Genomic DNA, 19,836 nt, shown 5'->3' on the forward strand with positions numbered 1-19,836 from the left:
CCTGTATCAGAAGTAGTGTGGGCAGCAGGAGCAGGGAGGTGAGAGAGGAGATGTGGCTGCAGGGCAAGTCCAAGGGATCCTACCAAGAGGCAGGGGACAGGCACAACTGCAGCATAGCCCAAGCAAGGTGTGGGTGCCCAGACTGGAGCTTACCTGGAGCTCCTGGGCTGTGGGCGGAGGGTGTGGATGAAGGCCCCAAGTGAGGCTGCTCAGGGCCATTAAGGCTGCTTGGTGCCATCAGGGCTGTGACAGTGCTGGCCATGCGTCCTGCGCTGGGGTGGTCTGTGAGGCTTGTAAGCATATTCTCTCTTCTGTCTTCAGAGTATGCTACTGAAAATATTGAAGAGCTTAGCATCCAGGGCAGGAAATTAGAGCCCTACAATCCTTCCCAGTTTTACAAGGACTTTTGATGACTTTCCCCCCACCTCCATCTACCAGTTTGATCTGAGCCATATTTCTCAACTTTTTCTCTAACAGCTACTTCAAGTGTATGCAGTATATGAAGGATAAAAACTCTAATGTGGTGTGCATTACAGTGGCATATTTCCCTTAGCTGATACTCATGTATCTTACAGTGCTTACTATAGAAGGCAGGGTTAAAGTGGAGTTATATAAATGAATTTGTTATTCTGTGTTTCTGAGGCTAAATTTCAATAGGTATCTTTCATCTTCATGTTCTATATTGACAGAAAACAGCTGAAGCAGCAGAAAGGAAAGGTTTCTAGACACTTACAGCTAAGTCAAAAACAAAATAGTGATTTGTGAACACAATCAAAGGCTCCTTTTAGTCTTGTCTATAGAATGTCTTTTTTCTTTTTGACTTTTTTCCCCAAGATTTTGAAATCAGTGTTATGGAAGAATGTCAGTGGATTATTTACAGATTCTCTCATCTGGTACGTAGAAACTTATTTTTAGACCTGTTAAGAAGCAATCTGATAAGCCTTCCTTTCTAACAAAAACTTGAGTTTCCTATACCTTCCTGTAACTGCTATGAAAGACTTTCACTCTTTTTGTAACCAGGAAACCAGTTGCCACTTGTATTGGTTACAGATGGAAAACTCTTCTCTACGTGACAGGCAAGGTAGGAGGACATTTATATAGGGAGATCTCCAAATGGTTTAAATGGCTGGTTCCTGGAGAAAATTTGAATCATTCTTCAGTTGGCCAGTTATTTCTCCCTCATTCTGAAGTGTTATATTTATTCTTCAGGCATAATTTTTCACTCTATTAAGAGAAAGTTTTGGGACATACATTTTCTGCAGCTGAATGGGGTGGAAATTACTGCTTCTTGTAATAGCTTGACACTTAAATTTATGCTGAAGGTACTGGTGCTCTTTCCTTCTCTTAGCATGCAGTAATCTACACATTTCACTTGTTGCATCTGGAAAAGACTACCATTTGTTCATGATTAGACTTGGATTTCCATGTATTTATGACAAGAACAGCCATACAGGATGAAATGAGACTTTCATCTAGCACAGCATCCTCTCTGATAGTTACTAGGAGCTGGTGTTAAGAAGCACGATCCTTCTGTGGTGTACTTTTCTAGTTTCCAGTTATTTATGGTTTTGGGACTACCTGAGCCAAACTCAGGGATTTCGTCTGAGTTGTCATGTTTGGTGTCCACATATGGAGTTAATCTAAATTTTTAATGCACTTCAAAACAAAAAAATAATTTTTTCATTCTTTTAAGTCTGCTTGCTGATAATTTCCTAGATATTCTCTCCTTATATTGTGAGAAATAATGAATATTCATTCTGTAAGCCATTCATTATTTTATAGGCATGTATTCCCTTCATCTTACTCATCTCTTTCCAAATGGAAAAGTATTTTTTTTGTCTCTTTTCATTTGTATCTTTGCTTATTCTACTCACTCTGCGACCTCTTTTATTTTAGAGAGGGTAACCAGATACACATACTGTGCAAAATGTTGATACACAATGGATTTTTATGATAGAATGAAATTTTCTGTATAATTTTCAGTTCTTTTCCTAATAATTCTGGTATTGCTATTGCCTTTTTAACTGCCTCAGAGCTTTCAAATTATTTTAGGGGGAATGGAGCAGCTTTAACAGCTCCTTTCTTGAGTGATAATAGCTAATTTTGGACTCATCACTGTAGTCTACTATAGTCTACCTATAGTCAGCATTCCTCAGGCATTAAGCTTGTACTGCTTGATGTAGAAATTAATTTGACTTTTTGATCATCCGTTTGATTCAGTATATGCAATATTTCCAGGTGTTGCTGACTTAAAGAAATGCAGTAGAATCATGAAGCATGATTTTTATTTGCAAAAAAGTACCAATCTTTTCCAATATATCACTCTCATGTTTTCTTTTCTATTAATTCGCTCTGTAAATCTGCATTCTGTAGATCTCAGAAGCTTCCTTACAGCCTTTTTAGGAAATTGATGTAACTTTTATAATTTTTATTCCTTTTACTGAGCTTTATTTAAGTAATTAAAAACTCAGTAATTTTATATTTCAGTACATCTAGAACTCTTGACTGATGCGTAATCACTTTTCAACACATGAGATTTTGCTAAAATCTTTTCCTTTTGACATTTCAGTTTGAAACCAGTCTTGAAACTTGTTCCTGATGTAGAATGGTAAAATCTCTTTTATAGCGAACAGCTGTGAAATACTTCCTTTGCAGTCTCTGTCGTGGTTCTATCTTTCCTGAATGCTACACAGAATCATAGAAGCATTCGTTGGTGATCTGCTTCGCTCAAAGCAGGATTGTTATAAGCGCCAGATCCAGTCAGCCATGATTTTGTCTGGATGAGTCTTGATACCTCTGGGGATGGAGATTCCACATCCCCTCTGGGGACCTGTTAATGATGCTGCACTTCCCTCTTAGTGAAAAGTTATGATGTCCAATCTGAATCTGCTAATCATAGCACTTAATTATTTATTGCCCTCACTGATTCTCTGGTAGTCTTCCTTTGTTTCTGACATTTGAAAAATGTGTGGGGTTTTTTTTTTTTTTTTCCTTCATGCCTTAAGCATATTGCTCATTAAAAGCTGTTTTTTGTATTGCCTCCTTCTGGTTTTAAAATTTGGTAGTGTTTATCCTCTCTTATTTAACATCCTTATTTTGATCCGGTTTCCACTTTTTGAAGACGACTTTTTATATGTAATGCTTTCCTTTATGTGGTAGCTTTGGGAGTAACTTTAAAGTCTTTTTGGGTATGAGTTGTATGGTTGAGTGCTAATGAGGTATCTTTGTATAATACTTGCTATTGTGTAATTTGAGTATGCTATGGTCACAAACACAAAATGTTTCTTTTACAGTTATGTATTAAACTAGGTATTTTTCTTCATTTAGGATTAAACTCGGAGTTGCTTTTCAGATGTGAGTTCTCTGATGAATGGCTATGATGCATGACTGGGTCTCTTATAATAAACTAAATATCTAGATCAAATGCAATCTAAAAGGGAATAACTTGAAAATCCTTGTTGCTGTGGTTTCTGATGTTGTGGTCTCTTAACTCTTACCTTTTTATACTTGCTTGTGTACTTGCCTTTTGTTTATAAAATATTGTTTTCTTGCCTTTTTAATGTCTTCATCTTCCTGAAAAATGTGGCTGATACATCAGTAATAGATCTCCATCATGAAAGCATATTGAAGAGGTTTTATTGGACTACAGAATCCTTTTATGAGGAAGGGGTAGGAACACATGCCTGTCTAATTTTCACTCAGTGTTTTCTGCACTGAGAATTTACTCTTAGATGTTGAAATACTCTATTTTGTCTTCTATTAATAAAGCTTAGAGCTTTACTGTAGATTGGAGGGTGTGATAATAACAGGTATTTTAGGTGGAACTTCCAAGCAGCTTTGTCTCTAATGCCACAGGACTCCCCTGTTGTTTCAGCTTTGCCTGACTCATAGGTTTAAGATGAAAAGGACAACTGTTAAGGGAAATTTTTTTTTCTGGTAGCTAGTTAAAAGCAAAGTATATTGAACTACAACTGTTGATGTTGTAGATGAATAATTAGTTTTGAATCACTGTACTTTTTCATATTTGTAAATATTTGCACTGAAAAAAATACACTGACCCAGAGAAAATTACTTATGACAGAGTTTAATTGCTGCCCTCTTTGCATTCCGCAGAACACTTGAGCTAGTAAAGTAATTCTTTTGTTCCTTGATGACGAATCCCAAACCTTTTGCCAATTCACATCTCCTGCACCTCTGTGTTGCTTTGACTCCCTGTTGTCATCTATTGACTGATGTCTTCCATTCGTTTCCCCATCCCTGTGCCATTGCCCTTTCCCTGTGGTCAGTTTTCCCACCATATCAGAAAGTGATGAATATAGGGATTTTTTTTTTTCTGGCTTTCAGAGGTTTGAAATTGAGATAGCTTTCCAGGAGCCCTTAAATATTGCACAAGATGTGAGACAAATCCTCCCAGACCATGGCCCAGGCATAACAAAGGATGCCTCAGCTCCTTCCCAATAGCAATGCTACCCATTTGGGGAGTGGGAGAGGTCCTTTATATTCCACCACTGAAGTGGAACACTCGGATCCCAGCTGAACCAAGAAAAGAGGGAGCGGGTTTCAGGTACTGAGCTGTTGGATCACATCCTTCTGTAAAGGAAGAGAATATTTATCTTGCATGAGTAATCAGAATGGAAATCTTTGAACTTCACTTTGTTTTTATTTAACTAACATTTTCACTAAAATAAATAAGTAAATAAGTCCGAACAAAAAAATGCAAAAGTTGACCTCTGAAAATGATAGTGTATTTTGCAGTAACTGTGATTCAAAAAAGTACTGTTTGTTTTAATAGAAGTCACCATTTATACAACACAATTTTGTAATTATTCTTTGCAGTTTTCTCTGTCCAGACGGTAAATATTGTCACATTGTTTACTCAGTTCTTTTTTCCTTCTGTTTTGAAAGAACAGGACATTTAAGCTCTATTTAAAAATTGAATAGTTACACTCTGTTTAATATTTCTTTTTTTCCCTCTCTCTCAGCAAATTAAAGTGTGTGTTACACAGGTTTATTTTTTTCTGTTCCATTTAAAGTTTTCTCCTCCCCAACTCATACTCCCATTCTTGTTGCTAATGAATGTATCATCTAAAAATAGCTATGTTCATCATTCTATAATATTTTGTATCTTTCTAGATTGGAGGCCAGTGTAATTGTAAGAGACATGTGTCTGGCAGACAATGCAATCAGTGCCAGGAAGGATTCTACAATCTACAACAGTCAAACCCTGACGGCTGCAGTCCCTGTAACTGTAATACCTCTGGGACAGTCAATGGAGATATTACCTGTCACCAAAATTCAGGCCAGTGCAAGTGCAAAGCAAATGTTATTGGTATGTGTAATGCAAGAGTTTGGAGCCATTTCTCTTGTTATCGCTGGAATTAAAACACACTTGATTTCTAAATGAAAAGTAGAGTAAACTTCTTTGCTGAAGGCAGATTATAAAAATGAATGAAATTAACTGTTGAAAAATTATTAATTTAGTAATTCTATCAAACTACAGCTTGAAGCTTAATCAACCCTTTAGAAGTTTCTTTATGGCATAGCTACATTAGCTTACATAGCTTCATACTAATAAGTCACAGAAATAATGTAATTTGCTTACTGCATAGATGTTTCTTTTAGGAAATTAACACTTTTTCAAAATGTTTTATACTTAATGAGTTCTAACCAAATAGTTTCCATGCTAGTTTTTTTTAATAGACCAAAATAAATGGATTTTTTTCTCAAAATATTCTGTGCTACAGGGTCCTTTGTGATAAATCTATCCATTTTTTTTCTATTATATTTCTTTGAACTGTTCCTATGAAATGCAAAATAAGTCAATATAATTCCACAGATCATGTACATAGCTAGGGTTAGTTATCAAGGGCCACATAATTTTAATTTTGTAATTCAATGCCAAGCTGATTATAATAAACTGCTGCCTTCTGTGTTATTTATCATTTTTTTTACAAGACGTGCTTTTTTGTTTGTTACTCCCACAGGTATTTTTCAGAAATTAGATTTGATTATAGCAATTTATTACTTCCAGCATATTTGAGGGGAGCCACAGCCACATAAGGACAAAATTTATCAAGTGCCCAAAATACACAGTATATATAATACACTTTGAAATGTTGATATATGGGAATATTATGCAAGGAGAATTTCCTGATAAAGTGAGCCTTGCATGGTAACTGTACATGTCTCAGACTATACATATGTCTCAAAAAAAGAAAAAAGATATCTTTTTCTGCTTTGTTATTAGCACAATTAGTAATTTTTTTTCAGCTAACCATGGTTGTATGTTGTATTATATTAACAGTGTTCAAGAATCTCTTAATTTATAATTCACTGACTTGTGAATATTGACTTATTTGTAATATTGTAAAACTCTGTCTTCTTTCTTTTAATTTCCAAGAGCAAATCCAAATTAACAACAAACGATGAAAATAACTCTGAACAGGCATAAACCCAAGCAGTTTCTATCCTCTTTGCTGTGGAATACCAAGTACCTGTGTTTTCCGTGTGACAAAAAAGGGTGCTAAGAGTCAATAATCTCTGTGACTTTCCATGCATCTTAAAACCATTGTCTGCATTCAATAAAACGGACTTCAAAGCATTCTTAATTATATATTATTTGCCTACATTTCACGTGTCCACCTGTGAAAACCTTTCTCAACTCAGGGGGAGTTTGGTGTAGGAGAAATGCACAGTCTGGTTCTCATGTGTTTGATTGTCTACGTATTATTTAAAATATTTTTTCCCTTTGATGAAAACAGTAAGAAATATTTTTTTTTTCCACTGAAATAGTCATACAAGAAATGTGTAAATCGTGCGTTCTGCAAATTTAGCTGTAAATATGGTGGAAGGCTGTAGTTACGCAAGTGTTTGTTCACAGGATAAAGACATAATTCTTTCCAGACGGGATCTTTTGTTTTTCAAACGAACTGTAAATAAGCTTCTGTATACCGGAACGTGTGCAGCAAACTTTTAACGAAGAGCTCTTTTTGGATTTCTGAATGGGTTTTTAGAGCAGTCTGTCTATTGCCATTTTATCTATTTAAACAAACATGATAACAGAAAAATGCAACTACGGACTGCGGTGTTATGAAACATGAACTGTTAGAGTTAACACAACTGTTAAATCTTACTAATGATTCTATCACCAGTAAAATACATTAGCACCAATAATTTTATTAAAGTAGGTCATTCATCTAGAATAAAAAGGTAGAAGAATGTGAATTAAATGCCAAGCGTGCTAACTCCCCTGTACTTGTTAACATTGAATGTGATGCCCTGTAGGCCTCCCTCAGTATCGTTAGGAATAGATTACCTGTCAGGAATATGTATGGCATATTCAAATAAGCACTGCGCATATTTTTAAAACTGATATGATATGAATCCATGTAGACCAATTTTAATAGTTCAAAATGAGTCATAATTCTTGTTAACAATACAGTTATTTTTAAAATTTGCAGCAATAGTGGTCCTTTTTTATTTTCCTTATTGAAATTAAATGATATGCCTTAGGTGAGTCATTCATCACTGTTAAAGGAACTTGCCTTATGTTGGAGTTTTTGAGGTTTTATCCATATGTATAATGCATTTCCTACCATTTTTAGTTTTATTTTTCTACATGTAAGTTGCTAGATGTATTTTTGTATAGTTTTTTATTTTTTAAATGATGACAATATTTGCTAGGACGTTGTATTTATATTTTTCTGTATGCAACAATTAAGTGATGGCTTCATAGTGAAGGGTTTTCCTATTGCAAGGGAAAATACATAACTGAATTTGCATTTCTCATATAATAATCTAGTTTGCTTTCTTGTAATGTATGTTTTTATAAACTAAAATGAAAATGCCATCCCTTGGGGCAGGGATAAAGCAAGTGATGTCTTTGAAAACAAAGCTAATGAAACTACCAGATGAAGTATGAAGAAAACAGTTTAGGTTTTAATGTACTGCAGAAGTTAACTAAATCATACATTGGGATAAAAATATTTCATTTTGGATTATGGAAAATATTTTCTGTTTTCCATAAGGGCTAACAATAAACACTAACATAAATGTAATCAATGTTAAAACTGAAGTACAGTGTTAAATAAATAATTCATCATAATTAGTCTAACTTGTGATGTCCTAGAGTATATTTAATGTTTTTAATACAATATATAAGTCTGTTTTCAAAACAGATTGAAAGCCCAGTGCAATTCCCTGTATATTGCATTTTTACAATATAGGGTCAAGGGTTCATGTAAGCATTGATTGTGCAACAGGTACTGTTCTGAGGGACAAAGAGATTAATTCTGGTTTGTCTTAGAAATGTTACAAAGAATCTCTTGCAGAAGTATCTTAAATTGTATTGAGAAGCCAGCAGAAACGCATCACTTCTGAAACAAATTGGAGAAGTAAACAGAATTTTGGTGTGCCACTCTTATTCAATTGATTTGCGCAGCCCTTTCATTCCTGTTAATTATGGTGGTGAAGAATATTAGTCCTTTCCTTTCTCTCTCCCTTTTTTTTCCTCAAGTGTAGTATACTTATCCCTTTTTTAAAATTGAGATTAATAGTTTTTCAGCTTTTTTTATTAATACCTTGTCTCCTTCCCCTTCCAGGTCTCAAGTGTGATAGTTGCAATTTTGGATTTAAAGCTCTCCGATATTCTAACGAAGATGGCTGTGAGCCTTGTTGGTGCAACAGCCACGGCTCGGTGAACCAGTTCTGCAACCCTCTCTCTGGGCAGTGCAATTGTAAAGAACGAGTGAAAGGACTTCACTGTGACACCTGCGTGGACAACTTTTATGGGCTGGATGAAGCTGGTTGTAAGGCTTGCGAATGTAACGTTGCAGGGTCGCTTTCTGGAACCACGTGCGACGTGAAGACAGGGCAATGTGCATGTAAACCAAATACCGGAGGAAGACAATGCGACGAATGCCTAGATGGCTACCGCAAAGTGCAGGAAAGTCATTCCTTTGTTTGTCTGCCGTGTAATTGTGATAAGGCAGGTACAGTAAATGGCTCTCTGCTTTGTGACAAATCAACGGGACAGTGTCCTTGCAAAGCTGGTGTAACTGGCCTTCAGTGCAGTCAGTGCACACTCCATACATACAACCTCAGCATGAGCAACCTCCTCGGCTGCCAGCGTTGTGACTGTGATGCTCTGGGCACACTGGCAGGAACAGTTTGTGACCACGTTTCTGGACAGTGTGTCTGTTTGCCTCAGCGTCAGGGGAGAAGGTGTAATGAGTGTAAACCAGGTAAGGAAACTGGAAGACAATCTATTTGATGTAGTAAGTTTTGCTTTGTTGGATATCATCATTGTTCCTATAGTTTTTAGTATGTGTTTAAGAAAGCTTCATGTCAGACATGTCTCTGACTTATGTTAATTATTTTTCTATTTCTTCCTAACTGTGTTAGTGAGAAGGAAGTATCAAGGTCCTGATCTCCATCAAATACTCATTCTATTGCCAGAGGTTGTGTAATTTGTGTTATTACTGCAGTTTCAACATGTCCAAAATAAGGTTAAGACTAGTGCTTCCAGATATTGAGAAAATATACAAATAGTCATGGCCCATTCACTGAATAAAAGGTAAACTAGCATAGTTTGATAAACAGCAGCTATCATGTAATGAAAAATGTGTATTTGGAAGGCAGAGTGCAAGCCCTTCAGGAAGGGCACTTCACGCATAAAACTGAGCATGGCAGGAGGTACCAAGATGGTTGCTTAAACTTTGATGAGGCTGGCAAACGTGCCACTTAAAAACCATTTGCCTGCCTTGCTGTGTTGAGGATGTGCTGGCTTTCACAAGGACTGCTTACAGTTTGGTGCTACAAGTAGGTGATACTGCAGTTATTGGGTATCAGTTCAAGATTTTGTACCATATTACTGTAAACGGAGTTTAAATGTTCATCGTAAGTGGGAAGCTCTGTAGTTATATTTTAATGTTTTTGGTTTAAAAAGTAGGTGGGTAGAGTGAAACTATAGGTAATATTAACCTACCCTTAGTAACAATATTAAACAGATGTAGTTCAAGTTAAATACATATGTAATTTATTTAAGGTAGCAGGTCACATTAAAAGGTACATTATAGCTTCATTGGTTTTAATATGCCATTCAATAATTTGAACAGAGGTTAAAAAAGCTGCTTAACCTCCATTAAGTATTTTTAAAAATACTTTCATTTAAATTATTTTAGGTACATATACTAATAAATAAGGCAGCATTCTGTTTTTCTTAGTTCCTCCTCCAGTGCTATTTGACCTGTTAACCCTCTACAGCAGCCACTTAATCAGAGATCGGCAGAGGAGTGATGTCAAGTCTTCCCGAGTCAGTGACCGCCCTTGTCCTTGAAAAAGAAAGGTCAGGGTTTATGCAGAACTAAAAGGTTTAAAAAGGTTTAATTGATAGTATGAACAGACTGGTTTGTAGAAAAGCTTACATGGCACTCGAAGGAATACTTCCACAATAGTTCCGTTAAAAAAAAAAAATTAAAAAATCTTTTTGTAAGAATTATTTTTAAACTTTCTAAGTAATAAGTGTAAGCGTAAATGTGCTGAACACTGAGGTTTCTTCTGCAGGTGTAAGTGTAAAACCTTATCATTGTAAAAGCATTGTATTGCTCTTAATGTAGTGCAGTGTACTGTGGTATTTTCGGTGACCTTTAAGTGTTGATCCCAGTATAAGCTCATTTAGACATTTAACATATCTAACTTTTATATAAATATTCTTTGTTTAGTATGTTCCAAATGAGAGTTTTCTATAAAACAGGGGTGAGTATCACCTGCCAGTGATACTGGTATTAAGCTGTAGAAGTATGGAAGAGTTTAATTGGTTTCAAGTACTCTCTAAACATGTCCTATGGCTTTGCCTTGGGACAAAGATAAGAAAATGTACTCCAAGTATATATGTAGCCAACAGCCTAATGAAAAGCACGCAATTAATTAGTTAAAACTGGCAACCTGAAAGCATACTGAGGACTTCTTAGGCTGTTGGGACAACTCTGGGGTCCAAGCTTCCTTAGTGGAATATAGGTTATATGTCTCTCTTTTTTATTCTGTGTAATTCTGTTGTAGCTAGTGGTCTTCAAAATAATGTCCCATTGTAGCACATCTCCTGTATGCTTTGATAACATTTGAGAGTTTTCCAAAAGTTAACAAAATCTTAATGCAGGAAGAGTTGCCAATGGAGAAGAATTCAAACTGGATGTAACTTTGGGAAATTATTTTATCATGAGAAATTTTTTTTTTTTTACAAAAAAACAACTCTTTCCAGAGCATTCAGCCATGTGTTTCATCTGTTAGGCTATATCCATGACCTGCTCTCTTCTGGTTTGTTCTCATACAAGTAACATTTTTTGTAGATTTCTGTACATTTAATTTTTTTTTTTTTTTAAATAATGGTACATGCAAAGAGAGGAACACTTGATCCTAACATGAAACCAAGTGAAAGAGGAGTTTTAGCTTGTACATACACTTGCTTTTGAGATGTCCTAGGTTGCAGTGGTAGAAAACATTTTTGGTTTTGTTTTTATTTTTCCAGCCCTCAAATAGTTGCGAATAGTTTGTCCTTGCCTCATTCCGGGACGGTGTTGCCACACCAACTGGAATTTGTGCCATACAAATCCTGTTCAACGCAGGTCTTGTATCCTGTTATGAGAGCAGCAAAGCTGGGGGGAAAAAAAAAAAGAAAAAAGCATTTTTTAAGTTCTTTACTCGGTGACCACAGTTTTTCATGAAATGGTAACATAGTACAGAAAAGATGTAACCACCATGCAGGATGTGTGGCCAGGCACCAATACTGAGTTTTTGTGTACGTACTACCTCTCTTCCTGGCCAGAATAATGTGAAGTATGTTGTGGCAACGTTGTTGATTTTGTTAACTGTGGATTTTGAAGCACAGCTTGTAGTTAAGAAATAAGCATTACTGCCATAGTTGATAAGCATGTAAAAGTGCCAAGGAATTGTTTGTGTGTTCCTTTTCCATGAGCTATACAGTGGGAGAAATAGTAACAGTATGATTAAAAAAGAAGGCTGAATACTTTGCTGTGACTTTCATTCTTCCTTTTGAAGAGTATGTTTGATTGACAAATGTGATCAGTTATGGTTGAGTTGAAAAAAAATCTGAAAAAGAATAAGCATAATACTAGTTATATACATAGATCTTGTAGAGATTTGCAGTGGCTGTCTTAAAATTGGAAATTGGCTCTATTATACAACAGCGGATCCTTCATAAAGCAACTTTTATGAGCCCTTCTAACCTTGCTGTAAATTGAACTTGCATTAAGTTGTTTCTTATGCTTTCCTGCCAAATTCTCGGTGGTGGAAGTAAATAATAATAATGGTTGTGACACACAGTATGAATTTGTAATCCGGTGTCTCTTCTCTTTTATCTACATTTAATCATGTTAATTTAATTAAATTAGTCGGGGGAAGGACTTTCTCCCCTTTTCCTACCCCTCACTTGTACTTTTAAAAATTTTTTTATTTTTACATGCCACTTCTGGTAGTATCCAGAAACTTAGCTAAAGTTTTAGATCATTTCTAAAAGTTTATTATAAAAAAATAGCATACCAAATCCTTCACTGCTCTACAGTAGTTCAGGCAGTATGACATCAGGAGAGCCAGGATGTTTAACATTAAGGTATAGACTCTTTATAATTATGAATTTCACTGCTAGGACAAAAAAAAAAATACTACAGCGATCAATCCTGCTCAGCTAAAATGAATTTATTTTCTAGAGATGTGCTGATTTTCCCACCGTAGTCTTTTCTTAGACACTAGCTTCATGCAAAATTTCAGACAGACAAGGATCTGTTTTAGCCCGAGTGCTTATCAATTACTGCAGCTATAAGCTGGGTCCTGAAGAAGTGCTTTGACCTTCTGCAGGAGTCCAGGCTTAAGCTTGTTTCCTATCTTCCCGTTACGTTCTTTGAGTGGAGTCGTTCATTGTGCTCAAGAGTGACATTGCTGGGAAATGGTCTCCTCTATTTATGCACAGGATGGGCACTATACTGCGCAGACAACTGCAGTATGAGATAATACATGCTGCCTCACTAATAACTTCAAGCTATTCAGTCTCTGTGGTGGCTCAGTTCGGAGCCTCTCTGGAATAAAGTGCCAACAGCATGGTTTTTTATGATGTGAATGTATGTTAACTGGAGACTGATATCACTTCACTGTCCACTTGAGATTTATCTCACTGAGGACCAGAGGCTAAACTTGAACAAAGGTTTGAGCAGTAAAATTCTAATGTTTTCAATTTGTTTAGTTCCTCTGCTATTTGGGTATGAGCTCACAGCGCAACACTGCTGCGAAGACAGAGAATACCACCCTAGGGGTGTATATCTAAAGCTATCTCTTGTAAGACAAAATAAATAATAAGGGCTTGGGTGATATGACATGTTACAATACGATTTGGGGCTCTTTAAAATAAAGCAGGACATCAGAAAGTTGTTGGACAGCAGAATAGATTTGGTAACTGAGAACATGACTAAGAAGAAACTGATTGAATTGGAGAGAGGGAGGGAGAGTGTTCGAGAAGTCTCTACAAATACTGTATGTCTGAGTAATGGTTGAAATTCTTCTATTGCAGCTGTGCAATAATAAGTAATAGTAACTAGCTGAGAGAGACAGAAACTCCTATCAATGGGCCTATCTTAGGATTGATGTTCAAAGACAGGTACTTGCAGTTGACGAGTGCCAGTTAATACTGTGTTGCCATCATCATTTGCAGAACTCATACACACTGCTACATTTTTAATCAACTGTACCACTCAGGAAAAAAAGGGCAATTTGTGTGAAAAACCCAGTAAAATGTCTATTGATAATCAGGTAAAAAATAGAAAATAAATTTTGAAAATTATGTAATTATATTTCGTACTAGTGTTCTCTTACTTGAATTGTCTTCTGATCAGACACATAGAAAAGAAATTAGTAAGAATGGAAGAAGTCCATAGTTAGCAAAAGAGATTATGCTAGTGCTACAGCATCACTAAAAAAAATGTGCTTAAAAGCTCTTTTGTTTGAAATTTCAAGTGAGGCTATGAATAATGGGTAAATTCTTCAATGACCAGATTTGAGGTGTATAAACTCTATCTAACTGTACTTATCAGTAATGTGTTAGAGATTTGCACAGATAAAGATTTCTTGTGAGGGCAATAGAATGAAAGACAATATAGTAGAAGCATACCAAATATACTGTAGGGAAGGTGAAATTAATGCTCCAGTTCATAACTGGAAATAATACAGGAACAGAAGGATGTGATTCAGAATGAAAGCTTTTTTTATAGCAGATAAGTAACTTTTTAAATCAGTTTATTAGCTCCTGTAAAAGTACTTGTGTAGCATGCAAACTATGTGTTGTTACACAGGCCTGGGAATGCTCATCAGATGTAGGTTTTTCGAAGAAACATCCTCATGTTTCAAGGATTAAGCCAACCATGGTTGAGAAAGGTGAAGATACTTTCTTAAGAAAATACGTGCATTTTCCAACTGGCTATTGTCAGGGATGAGGTCCCAGACTAGAATGGATAAATGTCTGATCTTGCATGTTATTTTTTATGTTTCTACCGCTTGTGGTGCATTCATTAGTAGCTCTCATGTCCTTGGGTCTTTACTTTCCCCACGGACATGTTAATGTACTCCCCCTATTTTGCATTTTCTCTGACTAAAATAAAGTCTGAAGAGAGAGAATAAAAAATCGGAGTTGGCAACTGGAGGATGAATAATAGCTTTACAAAGTGCCAATGAGAAGATTTAGAAGCTCAGCTCTGCAGGAGGACTATATTGCTTTATTTGAGTTGATGTGTGTGTTACCTAAGGTTTAGTTCTGTTGTTTCATCCCTGATTATACACATGTTAATAATAATCTTACGGTGTTCACTTTTTGCATATTATCTAGTCTCAAAATCCTTTTCTTTTCCAGGTTTTTATTTTTCTCCATCCAGTGTCACTGGCTGTCTGCCATGCCTGTGCCACATGGCTGGTTCAGTGAATCAGATCTGTGATAAACTTACTGGCCAGTGTATTTGCCAAGATGCTTCTGTAACAGGACAGACGTGTCAACATTGCAAAGAACTTTATTTTGGATTTGACTCTGTCACAGGGAGGTGAGTGTTTCTTTCTTACAGGTCACATATAACCTCCTTGTTACACTTTTCTCATAGTAGCTCATCCAAAGGTTTAGTGACAATGAAAAGATGTGCTCTAGTTACATTAATCCTTCTTTGAATTCATGTGTGCGCTCTGATTTACATGTGGTACGTTATACAACCCTCTTTTCTCCCAGGAGCTGAAGGAAATAGTTTTGCCACAGACTTAAGTAGAAAAAACATGAAAACTGTATAAAGCTAATGTTATCTAATGTTATAGCTATTTGGTAATTGTTTCTCTACATTTCCTCGCTGAAGAGGAAGATTTTCAAAAAGTGAATGCTTTTGAAGATTTCAGGAAGACATTTTAATGGAGAAGAAAAGAAGTAAAAAATTAGATATCCCTGTCTTTCCAAATTTCTTTTAGCAGCAGTTGAAATACTCACAGCACCTTTCCTCTTCAAAATCTGTTTTTCTGAAGCAATGTATTCTTTTTCAGCATTTAGTTATGTGCCACAGGGTAAATTGTTTATCACATGTAGCCTAGGGCCTCTAGGTACACTGAAAGTGTATGGATATATTCCCTGGGATGTAAGGGGAAAAACGTAGCTATAGGTAGTGCATTGTTATTCCAACTATTGCTCTATCTTTCTTTTCCAGGGTGATCTTTCTTGCTTAATCCCTACAATCTCAATTTCCTTTTAAATATTGTCTGGAAAGATTGCACAGCTCTAATGCTATCATATTTTCATGCAGACTGAGGGTGTTAAATTGTTTTTTTGTTTAGTATATTTGCCTTTAAAAAAAAAATCCCCAGGCAGAAGCAAATTCTATACAACATGTAACCTCCCTGTGCTCATTTCCCCCAGCTAGTGTGGGGTAGATATGCTTTTAGGCAGTGATTATCAGAGTCATCTTACATATTCTTGACATTATTCTGCAGATTTTTCACTTTAACTTTTATGTTACTGTCACTCATTAGGAGATTTTTAAAATTATTTTTTACTGTTGCGGGTCACAGAGGCATCTACTAATGGCCATAAAAGTAATATGTAGGAATAAGGACTTCCTATTTTCACTTCCTGTCATTTCTAATGGTAAGGAATAAAATCTGTGTAATACCAAAGTTCCCTTTTAAATATATTTTCCTTATTATTAATGATCTTCTTTTTTTAGTTACTTGGAGTAGATTTCTACACCCCTCGCCCCCCAGTCTGTGTTAAGCAATAGCTCTCCTGAACTAGATTTTGGCCTCCAATTGCTTGCGTTTTGAACTGTCTTCTGAAATTCAAAATGTGAAAATATCTAGAATCATCTAGACCCACATCTTTTAAAGATAGAAAGTTTTTACAGTTCTGGAATTGAATTTGAATCAGAGTTGGCTTTAATGCCTTAATACTACTTAATCCTCATGACACTATTGAAGACTGCTCCGGTAGTACATTAACATGATTAACTTGTATTGCATATGCTTGGCTTCCTTTTGGTTAGCATCTACTTGGGCAGGGTACCTCTGGTCCTCAAGCAGAAACATTTATCCACTGAAAATGATAATCCAGGTCTTTATTTGTTAATCTATTTTAATCCATTTCTTTAACTGTTAATATCTTCTTAAAAAGAGTAATGTGCTTTTTCTTTCTTTGTAAAGTTGCAAAGTCATTTAAACCATCCTTGCTCCAAGTGTCTTTTAAGGGCGCTGTGGTTACAGGACGAAAAGGATATGAGCTATCTGTAGTTGTGCCAAGACGGATACGTCTTTGCCACAGCAGAAAAGAAACAAAAATTGTGACACACAGAGTGTGAGGCTTTAAAATTCTCCCCCTCTGAGGAATGTATATGTGAGCTGATTTATTTTCTGACATTTTTGAGATAAAACGGGAACTCCATATTCTTTAATGCAATTCAGCTTATGAAGCAGGAAGATTTCCTTGGCAATTAAAGAATTAGAGACACTGGATGTTTGCTGTGGTCTGAACAGATCCGTAATGGCTGTGGGCATTGGTACACATGTGAAATGCTTTACTTCTATATTGTTTACTATAATGAACCGGTCAATGAACATCACAAATTGTTTATCTATATATATATATCTTGACAGATTACTGTTTATGAAATCCATTTAGCAAGTGAGGTTTTCCCATAAGGATAAAAAATGAAGATTTTAAACAGATTGCTGGAGAGGCTCTAACTGCACCTAGAGAGTCAATGTAATAAAGGTTTCTCTGTATTAATATTACAAAAACCATTTATCCTCACAAAATCAATATTGCAATTCATCTTGGCCTGACATTTCTCTTTCCATGTTTTAAAAGTCTGTTTTCCATGATTATATATAATTCTGTTTTAATAAAACTCAAATATATTTGACTCGGGGTATCTTGAAGAAGTAGCATTTAAGAAGAATGCTGAAAATATTTATTACACGATTAAAAGTTTCAAAGAATTGGTTATTTTTTAAAAAATCCTTAATCCTCACTGAAAAGCATGAACTATGCATAGTAACAAAGCCAGTTCTAGCGTCCTGCAGTTTAAGAAAATTATGCATGTGATTACACAAATGTAATGTGTAATCCTGTGAAACAGAGTATGATGATATGTGGGCTGTTGCTTGCAGGATCTGGAGCCTAATTCAGTATAGGCAGATGTAGGGAGCCTAGACTTTTCCTAGAAAAAAATGCTACTATTTCATGCAGAAGGAAGCAGCCCCACCGTGCCAGGCACTGAAAACGGTTACTGTGACTGTATGTGTATGCGAGTTTCATTGTCTTATGTGTGAATGATAATGAAAACCAGGATACTCAAGGGGCTCTTGTTCGTAAGAGGTGCAGTAATATACAGGAGCAGTAAGAGAAGCTTGTCTTTTACTGTTTACCTATTGAGACACTTGTTAACACCCCCGCAAACTGTATGTACTAAATATCGTCATGTAATGAAATTATGAAATAATGAAGTACTGTCTTACTGAGCAAATAATTCTGTCTTCATTTTTTTCTCTCTAGTTAAAGCATTTTTTTCAGTCATGACATTTAAATAGTCTAAACAAAACCCCTATTTGAAGGCGATTTGGATGCACTGTCTACAGATGAAAAGACTTAATACAGTTTGAAAAAATTGTCCTTTTCTCTTGACTATAAAAGAGAGCAAACTACAGTATAGTGGTTTCCAAGAGAGAATGTATTTTATTTATTCCCAAAAGGATATTAGTCCATAAAACAAATTTGCAGCTTATTTTGCAGCTTTAGCTTTTATCAGCCCTTTTAAGGGTGTTGAATGATTACTCAGGAGATCACACAGCATGAGCTGCTGTGGAGTAAAGAAACTCCATACAGATAGAGAGAGCTCTGTGATGGGCAGAAAATGTATGTGAAGAGTTTTCTTAAACTTGTTTAAAAATCTGTCACATGTAATGTCTATTTCACTGATTATTGACCTGAATTTTAGTGTCCTGATGTGAAAACAGTTTCCACCTTCCCCTCCTCTCCCCCTTGGCTTAAAAATCCAATACCTAAACTATAATTGAACTCACTTTTATTTCTCCGTTCATATACATAGAAGGAGATAGACCAAGGTGATGGTAATGACTGGAAAAATGGTGAAGTAACCTGTGTAAAGCCACCACCACCTATTTCCTTGGATCTGGTGAAACCGGCCAAGGAAAGATCAGCCAAATATAAATGAACAACTCTTGTCTAGTCTTAGGATTAGCAGAGCAAAGGGGACATGGCATGACCGTCTCTCCCTTGGACTTCCTCAAGGTCTTTTTGCAGCTTCATCATCTTGGGACCTGGCATCTGGAGTAATTCAAGATTCCCTTTGGGCTGATGTTGCTTATGCCTGAGAATGGGACTCTTCCAGCTCGGGGCAAGGGGAGTCATGTGTAGATTCCCCAGTATGTTTTAGCTGCCCTGTACAGTCCCACATTTCTCCCAGTCCATGTTTTTTCGAAACTCTTTTAGTCTGCAGCAATTAAAATAGAGCGAAATTGGAATTAAATTATACAGTTTTAGTTGCCATTGTTGACTTTCTGTTATGCTAATAGTGGCAGTCTGTATTGCAACGGGTAGCATAACAGTATTTGCAGTAAGGAAAAAATTGCTTTGCTTAACTTCTGAGATGTTCCAAGTCTTTGAATATTTGCATAATCTGACATTGGTATCCCGACTATAAATGAATGCCAGTGGGGGAATAGTATATCAAGTGAAAAACAAGTTGATCATGAGAGTTTTCACATGCAAAAGCCAAAGCATATATTAATCCTGAAAGTACTGTACTGATGCCAGAGAGATTTACAGAATGGAAATGTGGCATTTGTGTGATACCAATGCTTTTAATTTTTTTGTTCTCTTTAATTAAAAATAATTTAATTTACACAATTAATTACTCTTTTCAGTTCTTTTCAATTTTGTCCATCAGGCTGCAAAGAAAATGTGCTTTCTTTTACAATATTCGTATTTCTGCTATTTTGTTTCCTTTCACTGTTTCAATCTGTGTTTTTTTCCTCCCGATTTTTGTCTACGCACATTCTCCTTTATTCACGGCGTGTTATTTTTTTCAATTCAAGTTGCCTTTGTGGACAACAATTTATTAACTGATTTCTTTTTCAACAAAAGCCTAGTTTCCTCTAAGTTGGAAGGTAGCATATTTTGTGCGGAAACCTATGAAGCCAGTTACACATGTATCACTGAACTCTACAGCTGTGCAAGAAAGGTTGTGTGAGTAAGCATTGCAGGACTGAGTGCATAATGTGGTTGTTCCCAAACAT

The 19,836-nt window shown here is 35.9% G+C and overlaps 1 protein-coding gene across 1 annotated transcript in view; it reads left to right on the forward strand.

Annotated features, from left to right (window-relative positions):
• The first annotated feature begins 260 nt into the window (after positions 1-260).
• Positions 261-19,836, forward strand: part of LOC104627902 (usherin-like) — a 44,734-nt gene continuing 25,158 nt past the window's right edge. The window contains exons 1-6 of the mRNA XM_010296304.1: positions 261-293; positions 835-893; positions 1,021-1,081; positions 5,134-5,329; positions 8,601-9,242; positions 14,909-15,092. Coding sequence (XP_010294606.1) covers positions 261-293; positions 835-893; positions 1,021-1,081; positions 5,134-5,329; positions 8,601-9,242; positions 14,909-15,092 — 1,175 coding nt within the window. The remainder of the gene's footprint in view (positions 294-834; positions 894-1,020; positions 1,082-5,133; positions 5,330-8,600; positions 9,243-14,908; positions 15,093-19,836) is intronic.

Source organism: Phaethon lepturus, unplaced genomic scaffold (assembly GCF_000687285.1).
Source record: "Phaethon lepturus isolate BGI_N335 unplaced genomic scaffold, ASM68728v1 scaffold15571, whole genome shotgun sequence".
NCBI lineage: Eukaryota > Metazoa > Chordata > Aves > Phaethontiformes > Phaethontidae > Phaethon > Phaethon lepturus.